Source organism: Eriocheir sinensis, chromosome 19 (genome assembly GCF_024679095.1).
Source record: "Eriocheir sinensis breed Jianghai 21 chromosome 19, ASM2467909v1, whole genome shotgun sequence".
NCBI lineage: Eukaryota > Metazoa > Arthropoda > Malacostraca > Decapoda > Varunidae > Eriocheir > Eriocheir sinensis.
Genome location: NC_066527.1, coordinates 16,067,879 through 16,082,510, shown reverse-complemented (window position 1 = coordinate 16,082,510; position 14,632 = coordinate 16,067,879). Strand labels below are relative to the sequence as shown.

General features: G+C 45.2%; 1 protein-coding gene across 1 annotated transcript in view; it reads left to right on the top strand.

Moving 5' to 3' along the window:
- Positions 1-14,632, top strand: part of LOC127000987 (dynein axonemal intermediate chain 2-like) — a 48,914-nt gene that overhangs the window by 13,429 nt on the left and 20,853 nt on the right. Inside the window, exons 5-6 of the mRNA XM_050865161.1 lie at positions 2,701-2,793; positions 4,133-4,293. Coding sequence (XP_050721118.1) covers positions 2,701-2,793; positions 4,133-4,293 — 254 coding nt within the window. The remainder of the gene's footprint in view (positions 1-2,700; positions 2,794-4,132; positions 4,294-14,632) is intronic.

Below are 14,632 nucleotides of genomic sequence, written 5' to 3'. Positions count from 1 at the left end.
CAACCTTTCCTTTCATTACTGGCTGAGGAGGAGTGTTTTACGCCCGTTGGATTAATTACTGTGAGGGTTTCTGAAGCTGGCGAGAACCGATTTTTTGTTTTGTTTCTTTACATATATTTTTTCACGCGGTTTCGTCTGTGTCTGTCTGTCTGTCTTCTTCATTAATTCTCTTGTCTTTCCTTTTTAATGTTTTTTTTATTTCCTTTCATTCCTTTCTCTTCCGTTTCCTAGTCTTTCCCTTCTCTTCCCTTTCGTTAAAATCTCCTTCCCTTTCATTTCCCTCCTTCCCTTCCCTTTCCTTTCCCTTCCTTTTCTTTCCCTTCCCTTTTCTATTCTTTCCCTTTTCTTCCCTTCTCTTTTTCCCTCCTCCTCTTCCCTTTTCTTTTCCTTCTCTTTGCTTCCCTTCCCTTATTCCCACCTTCTCTTCCCTTTCTTTTCCCTTCCTTTTCTTTCCCTTCCCTTTTCTTTCCCTTCCCTTCCCTTTTCTTTCCCTTCTCTTTTCTTCCCTTCCCTTTTTCCCTTCTCCTCTTCCCTTTCCTTTCCCTTCTCTTTTCTTCCCTCCCCTTTTCCCTTCTCCTCTTCCCTTTCCTTTCCCTTCCCTTTTCTTTTATTTCCCTTTTCTTTTCTTCCCTTCCCTTTTTCCCTCCTCCTCTTCCCTTTCCTTTCCCTCCTTCTCTTTCCCTTCCCTTTTCTTTTTTTCCCTTCTCTTTCCTTCCCCTCCCTTTTTCCCTCCTCCTCTTCCCTTTCCTTTCCCTTCTCTTTCCCTTCCCTTTTCTTTTCTTCCCTTCCTTCCCTTCAATTATACTCTCTTGTCTTCCTCTTATTCTTTCTCTCTTTCTTCAATTCTCTTTGTTTTTCTCAACTCCTTCCTTTCTTCTCTTCTGTTCCATCCCCTTCCTCCTTTTCTTCTCTCTTTTCTCACTTTCATCTCCTCTTTCGTTTCTTTTCCTTCCCTTCTTTTTCTCTCCTCTTTTCTTCGCCATTATCTTCCCTCTCATTATCTACTCTCCACTATTTTCTCTTCCTTTTTTACCTCCATCATACCTCCTCTACACTTTTTTCTCCTCCTTTTTTTTTTCCTCCCTTTGTTTGGAGTATGTCGCTGGAGAGAAAGGAGGAACATATGTGTCTCCTCGGTGTGTGTGTGTGTGTGTGTGTGTGTGTGTGTGTGTGTGTGTTACCGTTACGCAATTTCGAGCACTAATTAAAAGAGAACAGAGAGAGAGAGAGAGAGAGAGAGAGAGAGAGAGAGAGAGAGAGAGAGAGAGAGAGAGAGAGAGAGAGAAAGGTTGGTCCATTTTAATTTGGAACGAACTCGGAAAGGTGCTACATAAAATACTCTCTCTCTCTCTCTCTCTCTCTCTCTCTCTCTCTCTCTCTCTCTCTCTCTCTCTCTCTCTCTCTCTCTCTCTATCTCTCGACTCTTTTCTAGCATTTTAAATGATCACAAAATTTGTCTGGTAAAAGGTATGTGAGGAGGAGGAGGAGGAGGAGGAGGAGGAGGAGAAGAAAAAAAATATATGACGTTTTAAAAGCTCAGTAGGAAAATTCACTACTACTACTACTACTACTACTACTACTACTACTACTACTACCATCACCACCAAGGAAGAATGAAACAATGAAAGCACTACAATGAATGGGAAAGAAAACGGAGAAGTAGAGGAAATAAGAAGGGAAAAAAGGGTAAACTTGAGAAAAAAAAAACACCCGGTTTTCAGAGGACGAATATTCCAACTTTTCTTGAGTGAATGGTTCTGTAAGAGGAGGAGGAGGAGGAGGTGGAGGTGGGAGAGGAAGAGGTGGAGTGAGAAGACTTGTAAGAGGAAGCCGATGTAAGGAGGTAGCTTAGGGCATTCTAAAAGGGTATTTGGTACCAGCACCCACACCCCCACACACACACACACACACACACGCACCCACACCCACACCCACACACACACACAAACACACACACAGAAAGGTTGCATAAAAATTGACACCGTTGAAAGATATCGTGTTGCATCTCCTTGTGTGTGTGTGTGTGTGTGTGTGTGTGTGTGTGTGTGTGTGTGTGTAATTCACCTCTTGTTCTGCTGCGGGTCTCTCTCTCGACAGCCAGCCGTTCCCCTACGAAAGAGCACAGAGCTCATAGTAGATCTTTGGGTAGGACTGAGACCACTCACACACAACACACCGCGACAACGAGGTCACAACTCCTCGCCTTACGTCACGTACCTACTCACTGCTAGGTGAACAGGGGCTACACGTGAAAGAAGATAAACCACACTTATCTTCACCCGGCCGGGGAATCGAACCGCGGTCCTTCTGGTTGTGAGGCAGACACTCTAACCACTGAGCTACTGGGACGTGTTGTGTGTGTGTGTGTGTGTGTGTGTGTGTGTGTGTGTGTGTGTGTGTGTGTGTGTGTTATGGAAATTCAGACAACAATGGGAATGCTTTCAAATCTTCAAATTCAATTATTCTTTCCTACGCTCACAACAGCAGCAGCAGCAACAACAACAACAAGAGCACAATTTTATCCTTCTCTCTCTCTCTCTCTCTCTCTCTCTCTCTCTCTCTCTCTCTCTCTCTCTCTCTCTCTCTCTCTCTCTCTCTCTCTCTCGTCTCCCCCTTATCCCGTCTGCAACCTCTATCCCATTTTCTCTTACGCCACCAACAAGTTTTCCCTCATCCGTTTTCTTCCCTTTTTTCGCCCAGACACCAGTAGTCACCCGGAGCTGGAACTGTGTGGCCCGGCGTGGTTGCAATGTCTTCAATACAACTGCAAGGACAACAGCGTACTGGCGGCAGGTGAGATGGACAGATAGACAGATTGATTGGGAAAGTTCGACAGGTTGATATAGATGATTAGATACGTAGATAGAGAGAGATAAGGAGAGATATAGAAAGATAGGTAGGTGTATAAAGAGTTAGACAGGAAATAGATAGATACATAAATAGACTGGCAGACATATATTAACATAGATAGTTAGGTAGATGGATCGATAGGTAGATAAAGAACTAAGCAGGCAGGTAGGTAGATAGATATATAGGTAGAAAAGTAGAGAGATAGAGTTAAAGAGAGAGAGAGAGAGAGAGAGAGAGTACATCCGCGAACTCAGCTACATCTTCGTCTTGCAAATGCACTGAATGAATGAAAGACGAGGAGGAGGAGGAGGAGGGTGAAGGAGGAAGAGAGCGGGGCGGTCCGTGAAGGGAGGGGAGCGGCACGTGCGGGGGGCGGGAGGGCAGGTGAATGAGGGGTGAGGGGGCGGAGGGGGGGGGGGGGCGCTTACCTGTGTGTCGTGTGCCGGGGCGTATTCCTGTTTTCCACGGCTCACCTGAATGTCGGGAATGAGGTGAATCGCGGCTTTGATGTCCCAGCCTGAGAGAGGAGGGAGCACGAGTGAATAAATAAACAAATAAACAAAATAAATAAACAAACAGAAAAATAAATATATGAAAGAAAGAAGGAAGAAAGACGATTATGTAAATACACAGAGAGGAGAGAGATATGTTGGAATTTATTTAAACAAAATATATAGTGGCTTTTTCTCGATACACAAACAAGTAAATAAATGAGTAAATGAAGAAAGAAATGGATAAATACACGGATAAGGATATGGCAGTGTAGGTAGATAGGTGGGCAGATATAATTAAATAAGGTATTTGGACCGACTTTTATTCCATACAAAAAAATAAAGAAATAAATAGATAAATAAAAAAGTAAAGAATAAATACACAGATACCTTTTTTTAATTATCTATCCACCTGTCCGCCTGAAAAAGAATATAGAGGTATTTGGACCGACATTCATTCTATACAAAAAAACAAATAAAAAAATAGATAAACAAAAAATAAGGGATTAATACAGATACTTTTTTTTTTTAATTATCTATTCGCCTGTCCGCCTAAAAAAATATATATAGATTGCCTTTTTTCCCTTCTTTCCTTTATTCTACTGCCCTTCTCTTGCTTTCCCCTCCGGTTATTGTCTGCCATTCCCCTTCCCTCCTCTTCTCACACAGTTTCCTCTCCTTCCCTTCCCTTCATTCCTGTTTCCCTTTCTTTCCATCCTCCCCTCCCTTTCCCTCCCTACTCATCCCCCTTTCCCCTGCCTTCGTAATCAAACCTCCTCCCCCCATCCCAGGCCTCAGCAACGGGCAGGTATCATGGTGGGACGCGCGCCAGGGTTCGAGCCCCGTTGAGTCTACTGGGTTAGCGATAAGCCACAGCCAGATGGTGACGTCCCTGACCTGGCTGGCCCACAAGACACGCTGCGAACTCTTCTCGGTTTCCCTCGACGGACAGGTGAGTGACACGTGGACAGGTTAATGAGATGGATGAGACAGGTAAGAGACAGAAGAACAGGAAAATGAGATGGATGAGACAGGTAAGTGAAATGGATAGGTAATTAGTGAGGTGGATGACCAGGTAAATGAGGTGGATGAGACTGGTAAATGAAATGCAGAGGTAATTAGTGAGGTGGATGACCAGGTAAATGAGGTGGATGAGACAGGTAAATGAAATGGATAGGTAACTAGTGAGGTGGATGACCAGGTAAATGAGGTGGATGAGACAGGTACATGAGATGGATGAGACAGGTACAGTGGAGACACAGGTAATGGAAGCGGATGAAAATGTGTGTAAGGTAGACGAAAAAGGTAACTGAAGTGGATGGTCAGGTGGGTAAAGTGGATAGAGAGATAGTAAATGAAGTGGATGAACAGGTGTGTAAAGTAAATGGAAAGGTAATTGCAGTGGATGGACAAGTATAAGAGGTGGATAGATAGGTAGTAATTGAGGTGGATGGAGGTGGTGGAGTAAAAAGTGAGGTGAATGGACAGGTAGAGAAGTTATATACAGGTAATAAGGAAGGTCTTGTATGTATTTGTGTTATGGTCCAGTGATTAGCTAAGAGGTATTTTTTTATCTGCCTGTGTCTGTCTGTCTGTTGGTCTGTCTTTTTTTTGTTTGTGTTTACGTGTTTTGTGAGATATTTTTCAGTTGTTTTTTTGTTTTCTAGTATTTTTTTTCGATTTTTGAATGTTTTTTTTTGGTTTTAATGAGTGCTGTGCCTTCTGTGTCTTTGTCTCTCTATGTTTGTCTTTCTTTTCCAACCATTTTCGTTTTCACGATTCAGTTTTCTTTTCTTCCTCCTACTTCTACTTTTTTTTTCTTTTTTTTCTTTTTTCTTCTTTTTTTCTTCTTCTTCTTCCTCCTCCATCTCCTCCTACCACTACTGCTACTACTCCTACTACTACTGCTTATGTATCCTTCTCAAACTGTTAACTTTTCACCTTTCTCTTCCTCCCCTCCTTTATTCCTCTTCTTTCCGCTCAAAAAATGACTCACAATGTCCCTTTTTCCACAACTTTTCCACTACTATTTCAACTTTTCCACCTCTACATCATTCCCACTCTGCCCTTCTCTCTCCCCTCATCTTCCTTTATAATCTACTATCTTTATTTTAGGGCTGATCTTGAAATAATTCCCCTCTCTCTCTCTCTCTCTCTTATCTACTATCTTTTTTTTTCTACTTGATTTCTCTGAGGGAAGGGTTCTCTCTCTTTCTCTGGTGTGGAGAGGGAAGGGTTAGTAATGGGACTGGTGGATAGGGAAAGGGTTGGTAATGAGACTGGTGGATAGGGAAAGGGTGGAGAGGGAAAGTAGTTGTAATGGGACTGGTTGATAGGGAAAGGTTAGGTAATGGGAGTGTTGGATAGGGAAAGGTTTGGAAATGGGACTGGTGGATAGGGGAAGGGTTGGTAATGGGACTGGTGGAGAGGGAAAGGATTGGTAATGGGACTGGTGGAGAGGGAAACGGTCGGTAATGGGAGTGTTGGATAGGGAAAGGGTTGGAAATGGGACTGGTGGAGAGGGGAAGGGTTGGTAATGGGACTGGTGGATAGGGGACGGGTTGGTAATGGGACTAGTGGATAGGGGAAGGGTTGGTAATGGGACTGGTGGATAGGGGAAGGGTTGGTAATGGGACTGGTGGATAGGGGAAGGATTGGTAATGGGACTGGTGGATAGGGAAAGGGTTGGTAATGGGACTGGTGGATAGGGGAAGGGTTGGTAATGGGACTGGTGGATAGGGGAAGGATTGGTAATGGGACTGGTGGATCGGGGAAGGGTTTGTAATGGGACTGGTGGATAGGGGAAGGGTTGGTAATGGGACTGGTGGATAGGGGAAGGGTTGGTAATGGGACTGGTGGATAAGGGAAGGGTTGGTAATGGGACTGGTGGATAGGGGAAGGGTTGGTAATGGGACTGGTGGATAGGGGAAGGGTTGGTAATGGGACTGGTGGATAGGGGAAGGGTTGGTAATGGGACTGGTGGAAAGGGGAAGGATTGGTAATGGGACTGGTGGATAGGGGAAGGGTTGGTAATGGGACTGGTGGATAGGGATCGGGTTGGTAATGGGACTGGTGGAGAGGGGAAGGGTTGGTAATGGGACTGGTGGATAGGGGAAGGGTTGGTAATGGGACTGGTGGATAGGGGAAGGGTTGGTAATGGGACTGGTGGATAGGGGAAGGGTTGGTAATGGGACTGGTGGATAGGGAAGGGTTGGTAATGGGACTGGTGGATAGGGGAAGGGTTGGTAATGGGACTGGTGGATAGGGGAGGGTTGGTAATGGGACAGGTTGGAACGGGAAGGATTTGTAATGGGACTGGTGGAGTGGGTAAGGGTTGGTAATGGGACTGGTGGATAGGGGAAGGGTTGGTAATGGGACTGGTGGATAGGGGAAGGATTGGTAATGGGACTGGTGGATAGGGGAAAGGTTGGTAATGGGACTGGTGGATAGGGAAAGGATTGGTAATGGGACTGGTGGATAGGGGAAGGGTTGGTAATGGGACTGGTGGATAGGGGAAGGGTTGGTAATGGGACTGGTGGATAGGGGAAGGGTTGGTAATGGGACTGGTGGATAGGGAAGGTTGCTAATGGGGCAGGTGGATAGGGGAAGGGTTGGTAATTGGACAGGTGGAGAGTGGAAGGGTTGGTAATGGGACTGGTGGATAGGGTAAGGGTTGGTAATGGGACTGGTGGATAGGGGAAGGATTGGTAATGGGACTGGTGGAGAGGGGAAGGGTTGGTAATGGGACTGGTGGATAGGGGAAGGGTTGGTAATGGGACTGGTGGAGAGGGGACGGGTTGGTAATGGGACTGGTGGAGAGGAGAAGGGTTGGTAATGGGACTGGTGGATAGGGGAAGGGTTGGTAATGGGACTGGTGGATATGGGAATGGTTGGTAATGGGACTGGTGGATAGGGGAAGGATTAGTAATGGGACTGGTGGATAGGGGAAGGGTTGGTAATGGGACTGGTGGAGAGGGGAAGGGTTGGTAATGGGACTGGTGGATAGGGATCGGGTTGGTAATGGGACTGGTGGAGAGGGGAAGGGTTGGTAATGGGACTGGTGGATAGGGGAAGGATTGGTAATGGGACTGGTGGATAGGGGAAGGATTGGTAATGGGACTGGTGGAGAGGGGAAGGATTGGTAATGGGACTGGTGGAGAGGGGAAGGGTTGGTAATGGGACTGGTGGATAGGGGAAGGGTTGGTAATGGGACTGGTGGAGAGGGGAAGGATTGGTAATGGGACTGGTGGATAGGGGAAGGGTTGGTAATGGGACTGGTGGAGAGGGGAAGGATTGGTAATGGGACTGGTGGAGAGGGTAAGGATTGGTAATGGGACTGGTGGAGAGGTGAAGGGTTGGTAATGGGACTGGTGGATAGGGGAAGGGTTGGTAATGGGACTGGTGGAGAGGGGAAGGGTTGGTAATGGGACTGATGGAGAGGGGAAGGGTTGGTAATGGGACTGGTGAATAGGGAAGGGTTGGTAATGGGACGGGTGGATAGGGGAAAGGGTTGGTAATGGGACTGGTGGAGAGGTGAAGGGTTGGTAATAGGACTGGTGGATAGGGGAAGGGTTGGTAATGGGACTGGTGGAGAGTTGTAGGGTTGGTAATGGGACTGGTGGATAGGGGAGGGATGGGTAATGGGACTGGTGGTGTTGGGAAGGGTTGGTAATGGGACTGGTGGAGAGGGGAAGGGTTGGTAATGGGACTGGTGGAGAGGGAAAGGGTTGGTAATGGGACTTATGGATAGGGAAAGGATTGGTACTGGGACTAGTGGAGGGGGGAAGCCTTGGTAATGGGACTGGTGGATAGGGAAGGGTTGGTAATGGGACTGGTGGATAGGGGAAGGGTTGGTAATGGGACTGGTGGATAGTGGAAGGTTGGTAATGGACTGGTGGAGAGGGGAAGGTTGGTAATGGGACTGGTGGATAGGGAAGGGTTGGTAATGGGACTGGTGGATAGGGAAGGGTTGGTAATGGGACTGGTGGATAGGGGAAGGGTTGGTAATGGGACTGGTGGAGAAGGGAAGGGTTGGTAATGGGACTGGTGGATATGGGAAGGGTTGGTAATGGGACTGGTGGATAGGGGAAGGGTTGGTAATGGGACTGGTGGAGAGGGGAAGGGTTGGTAATGGGACTGGTGGATAGGGGAAGGGTTGGTAATGGGACTGGTGGATAGGGGAAGGGTTGGTAATGGGACTGGTGGAGAGGGGAAGGGTTGGTAATGGGACTGGTGGATAGGGGAAGGATTGGTAATGGGACTGGTGGATAGGGGAAGGGTTGGTAATGGGACTGGTGGAGAGGGGAAGGGTTGGTAATGGGACTGGTGGAGAGGGGAAGGGTTGGTAATGGGACTGGTGGATATGGGAAGGGTTGGTAATGGGACTGGTGGAGAGGGGAAGGGTTGGTAATGGGACTGGTGGATAGGGGAAGGGTTGGTAATGGGACTGGTGGATAGGGGAAGGGTTGGTAATGGGACTGGTGGATAGGGGAAGGGTTGGTAATGGGACTGGTGGATAGGGGAAGGGTTGGTAATGGGACTGGTGGATAGGGGAGGGGTTGGTAATGGGACTGGTGGATAGGGGAAGGGTTGGTAATGGGACTGGTGGATAGGGGAAGGGTTGGTAATGGGACTGGTGGATAAGGGAAGGGTTGGTAATGGGACTGGTGGATAGGGGAAGGGTTGGTAATGGGACTGGTGGAGAGGAGAAGGGTTGGTAATGGGACTGGTGGATAGGGGAAGGGTTGGTAATGGGACTGGTGGATAGGGGAAGGGTTGGTAATGGGACTGGTGGATAGGGGAAGGGTTGGTAATGGGACTGGTGGATATGGGACGGGTTGGTAATGGGACTGGTGGAGAGGGGAAGGGTTGGTAATGGGACTGGTGGATAGGGGAAGGGTTGGTAATGGGACTGGTGGATAGGTGAAGGGTTGGTAATGGGACTGGTGGAGAGGTGAAGGGTTGGTAATGGGACTGGTGGATAGGGGAAGGTTTGGTAATGGGACTGGTGGATAGGGGAAGGGTTGGTAATGGGACTGGTGGATAGGGGAAGGATTGGTAATGGGACTGGTGGATAGGGGAAGGGTTGGCAATGGGACTGGTGGATAGGGGAAGGGTTGGTAATGGGACTGGTGGAGAGGGGAAGGGTTGGTAATGGGACTGGTGGATAGGGGAAGGGTTGGTAATGGGACTGGTGGATAGGGGAAGGGTTGGTAATGAGACTGGTGGAGAGCGGAAGGGTTGGTAATGGGACTGTTGTTTAGGGGAAGGATTGATAATGGGACTGGTGGATAGGGGAAGGGTTGGTAATGGGACTGGTGGATAGGGGAAGGGTTGGTAATGGGACTGGTGGATAGGGGAAGGGTTGGTAATGGGACTGGTGGATAGGGTATGGGTTGGTAATGGGACTGGTGGATAGAGGAAGGATTGGTAATGGGACTGGTGGAGAGGGGAAGGATTGGTAATGGGACTGGTGGAGAGGGGAAGGATTGGTAATGGGACTGGTGGATAGAGGAAGGATTGATAACGGGATTGGTGGAGAGAGGAAGGGTTGGTAATGGGATTGGTGGATAGGGGACGGGTTGGTAATGGGATTGGTGGATAGGGGAAGGATTGGTAATGGGATTGGTGGATAGGGGAAGGGTTGGTAATGGGACTGGTGGATAGTGGACGGGTTGGTAATGGTTCTCTCTCTCTTCTTCTTTTTTTCCTTCTACTTTTCTTCTTTTCCTTCTGCTTTTCTTTCCTCTTTTCCGTCACCTTCTTTCTTTTTTCTTTCTTTTTATCATTTTCCTCCTCCTCCTTCCTCTTCTTTTTCTTCTTTTTTTCATCTTTTTTCCATCCTTTTTCTTCATCATCATTTTCTTCTTCTCCTCCTTCTTCCTTTATCACTATTTCCTTCTTCCTTATGTTGATCTCCAGATAATTCTTCGCTTCTCTCTCTCTCTCTCTCTCTCTCTCTCTCTCTCTCTCTCTCTCTCTCTCTCTCTCTCTCTCTCGTAATTCCCTTCCCTTCCCCTCTCAGTCTCTCACTGGCTCCATTTGCGGGAACGAAAGGGGAGCATCAAATAGCGAACGTCGGCATTGAGAAAGAAAACGGGATATTGAGGGGCGACTTCAGTGCCATTACCTCCTATTGTTCCTTCCTCAGCTTCCTTCTCTTTCGCCTTCTTCATCCGTTTTCGTAACTCCTTCCTTTCGTATGGGATTTGTCTGGTTTTTGCGATTCCTCCTCTTCTGATCTTTCGTCTCACTCTTTCTTGCTTTATGTTAATTGTATCTTCTTATTTTCTTCGTGATCTTACACTTGTTTTTGTTCCTCCCTCTTCTCTGTTGTTTCCTCTCATTTCCTTTCATGTTTTTTTGTCTTTATTTTCTTTTTTTTTCCATATTTCGTTTGTTTTTGCTTCACGAGTGCTTTTTCCTCCTCCTTTTCTTCTTCTTCTTCCTCTTCCTTCTCTTTTTTTATCCGTCTGTTTCTTTTTCTTCTTCTTTCTTTGCTTAATTTCTTTTTTTTTTTTACTCCGCTTTTCTTTCTACTTCTCAACTGCTTTTTCCTCTTCCTCTTCTTCTTCTTCCTCTTCCTTCTCCTTCTTTATCCATCTGTTTCTTTTCCTTCTTCTTTCTTTGCTTAATTTATTTTTCTTACTCTGCTTTTCTTTCTATTTCTCAACTGCTTTTTCCTCTTCCTCTTCTTCTTCTTCTTCCTCTTACTTCTCCTTCTTTATCCATCTGTTTCTTTTTCGACTTTTCTTTACTTTTTTTGCTTTTTTTATTTTCTAATCTTCTCTTTTTTGTTCCTATTCTTTTTTTTTTCTTTTTTTACTATTTGCCTCATTATTTCTCATCTGCTCCTCCTCCTCTTCTTCGTCTTTCTTCCTCATCCGTCTCTTCATTTTCCTCCTTCTCTCTTTATTTCTTTTCTTTATTTTTTATCTTATTTTTAGAGCCGACTTCTATTGTCATCTCTCTCTTCTATCTCTAAACTTTTATTCGATACATACACCAAAATTTAACTTTCCACTACTCTCTCTCTCTCTCTCTCTCTCTCTCTCTCTCTCTCTCTCTCTCTCTCTCTCTCTCTCTCTATCTCTCTCCCCCCCCTTATGTTTTAAATCCCCTCTCTTCCTCATTCTAACATACACGACCATATTTCTATCCCTTTATCCCTCCCCTTCCTTTCCCTTCCTTTCAAACGTTAATCCCTTATCTCTTTCCCATCTTTATTATTTTCCATCTCTCCTCCTTTCTTCTTCTATGTTTTTCTTGCTATCACATTTTCCTCTTTTCATTTCTTTATTTTCCCTGGCCTTCTGCCTTTTCCTCCACTCTTAATCAATATTTCCCTTTCACCTCCTCTCTCTCTCTCTCTCTCTCTCTCTCTCTCTCTCTCTCTCTCTCTCTCTCTCTCTCTCTCTCTCTCTCTCTCTCTCTCTCTCTCTCTCTCTCTCTCTCTCTCTCTCTCTCTCTCTCTCTGTTACCTAACCCACAACAACACTTTTTCCTTTCATTATCTTTTCCTTTCTCTTTTTCTTCCTCATTTTCCTTTTTTCCTGTTACAAATATTTTCCCTCTCATCTTTTTTCCCTTTCCCTTTTAATCCTCGTTTTTCCTTTTATAAATCCTCTTAGTATCCCTTTCCATCCCCTTCCCCCCCCTCTCTCTCTCTCTCTCTCTCTCTCTCTCTCTCTCTCTCTCTCTCTCTCTCTCTCTCTCTCTCTCTCTCTCTCTCTCTCTCTCTCTCTCTCTCTCTCTCTCTCCCTCCCTCTCACTTTCCTCCTCTTCCCAATCTCCTCTCTCTCCCTCTCCTCCCTCCTCCTCTCCCTCTCTCTCTCTCTCTCTCTCTCTCTCTCTCTCTCTCTCTCTCTCTCTCTCTCTCTCTCTCTCTCTCTCTCTCTCTTTGTTAGGTGTTCCCAGGTGTATCAAAACCAGCAGGTGTAAAGCTGAAAGGTGTGGGATGCGCTAGGTAAACACAGGTAGAGAAAGATTAGGAAGGGGAGGGAAGGGAAGGTAAAAGAATGGGAGGGATGATAAAGGTGAGAAAGGGGAGGGAAGGGAAGATAAAAGAATGGGAGAGATGGGGGAAGGTGAGGTGAAGGGAAGAGATACTGAGGGGAAAATGAGGGGAAGAGGAAGAGATGGGAAGAGAAGGAAGGGAAGGTGAGTAAAGGGGTGTGAGGGGAAAGGGAGACGAAAAGGAAAGTGATGGGAGAGTGAAAACAGAGAAAGATGGAAAAAAAAGAGAAAGAAAATAAGTAGATGGAATTTTGTTGGTAAGGTTTTTGAGGTTGTGAATGTGTGTTTGTAGTAGTAGTAGTAGTAGTAGTAGTAGAAGTAGTAGTAGTAGAAGTAGTAGTAGTAGTAGTAGGAGTCGTAGTAGTAGGAGTCGTAGTAGTAGGAGTCGTAGTAGTAGTAGTAGTAATAGGAGTCGTAGTAGTAGTAGTAGTAGTAGCGGTAGTACAAGTGAAAGAAAAATGGCTAGAAAGAGTAAGGTAGATTACGTAACGGTAGGTAATTTAATTGGCTAGGTAGATAGATAGATAAACAAGAAAAGTGGTATTAAAATCATGTAAATAACCCCCAAAAACATATGTATGTATGTATGAAACTAATGTAATGTATATATGTATGTGTTTTATATATCACAAGGTAGGTAGGTAGGTAGGTAGGTAGGTAAGCAGGAAATAGGAAGGAAGGCAGGTAGATCACACAGGTAGGATGGGCAAGTTAGGTAAGAGAATGAATATGTAAAAAAAAAAGACGAAGTTGAGGTTAGTCGGCGAACAGGTGGCGAGATAGGTAGGCAGCCAGGTAACACACAGGTAGGAAGGGGAGGTTAGGTAAGGGTATGAATATGTAGAAAAGATGGAATTGAGGTGCGTCGGCGAGCAGGTGGGGGAAGAGGGACGCGAAATGCCCATTACTGAGGCTGTATATATGAATAGGAGACTAGGAGAGTGAGGTAGTCGGGGGTATTGTTGCACAGGTTATGAGAACAGTGAGAAGGTAACACAGGTGGTGGTGATCTTGTTGTTGTTGTAGTTATGGTTAGTCGGGGGTATAGTTGCACAGGTAATGAGTAAAGTGAGAAGGTGACAGATGGTGGTGATGTTGTTGTTGTTGTTGTTGTTGTTATGGTTAGTCGGGGGTATAGTTGCACAGGTAATGAGAAAGGTGAGAAGGTAACATTTTTTTTTTTTTTTTACAGCAAAGGAGTCATTTCAAGGGCATAAAAAAAGGAAACAAATGTGAAAAAAAAAGCCCGCTAGTCACTGGTGGTGGTAATCTTGTTGTTGTTGTTGTTGTGGTGGTGGTGGTAATCTTGTTGTTGTTGTAGTGGTGGTGGTGGTGGTGGTAATCTTGTTGTTGTTGTTGTTGTTGTTGTTGTGGTGGTGGTGGTGGTGGTGGTGGTGGTAATGTTGTTGTTGTTGTTGTTGTTGTTGTGGTGATGGTGTTAACAGAGAAAGACACGAAATCAATATTAGATGATGAAATTATTATGCGGTGTTTCCTTGGGTTTGTGGGGTCTAATAAAACTCCCTGTCTTCATTGCCTCCTTTCTTCCTTCCTTCCTTTCTTTCTTCCCTTCATTCACTTCCTGTTTCTTATCTTCCTTTCCTCTTTTTTCTTAACTTCTTTCTCTCTCCCCTTTTTCCTTCCTTCCTGTTCTAATCTTTTAATATAACGCCAATTGTCTTCCTTCCTTCCTTTCTTTCTTCCCTTCATTCACTTCCTGTTTCTTATCTTCCTTTCCTCTTTTTTCTTAACTTCTTTCTCTCTCCCCTTTTTCCTTCCTTCCTGTTCTAATCTATTAATATAACGCCAATTCTGTCTTCCTTGCTTCCTTCCTTCCTTTCTTTCTTCCCTTCATTCACTTCCTGTTTCTTATCTTCCTTTTCTCTCTTTTTTCAACTTTTTCTCTCCCCTTTTTCCTTCCTTCCAATTCTATCTTTTAATATAACGCCAATTCTGTCTTCCTTGTGTCCTTCCTTCCTTCCATTCTTTCTTCCCTTCATTCAGTTCTTGTTTCTTATCTTCCTTTTCTCTTTTTTTTTAACGTTTTCTCTCTCCCTTTTTTTCCTTCCTTCCTGTTCTAATCTTTTAATATAACTCCGATTCTGTCTTCCTTGCTTCCTTCCTTTCTTTCTTTCTTCCCTTCATTCACTTCCTGTTTCTTATCTTCCTTTCCTCTTTTTTTCTTAACTTTTTTCTCTCTCCCCTTTTTCCTTCCTTCCTGTTCTAATCTTTTAATATAACTCCAATTCTGTCTTCCTTGTCTCCTTCCTTCCTTC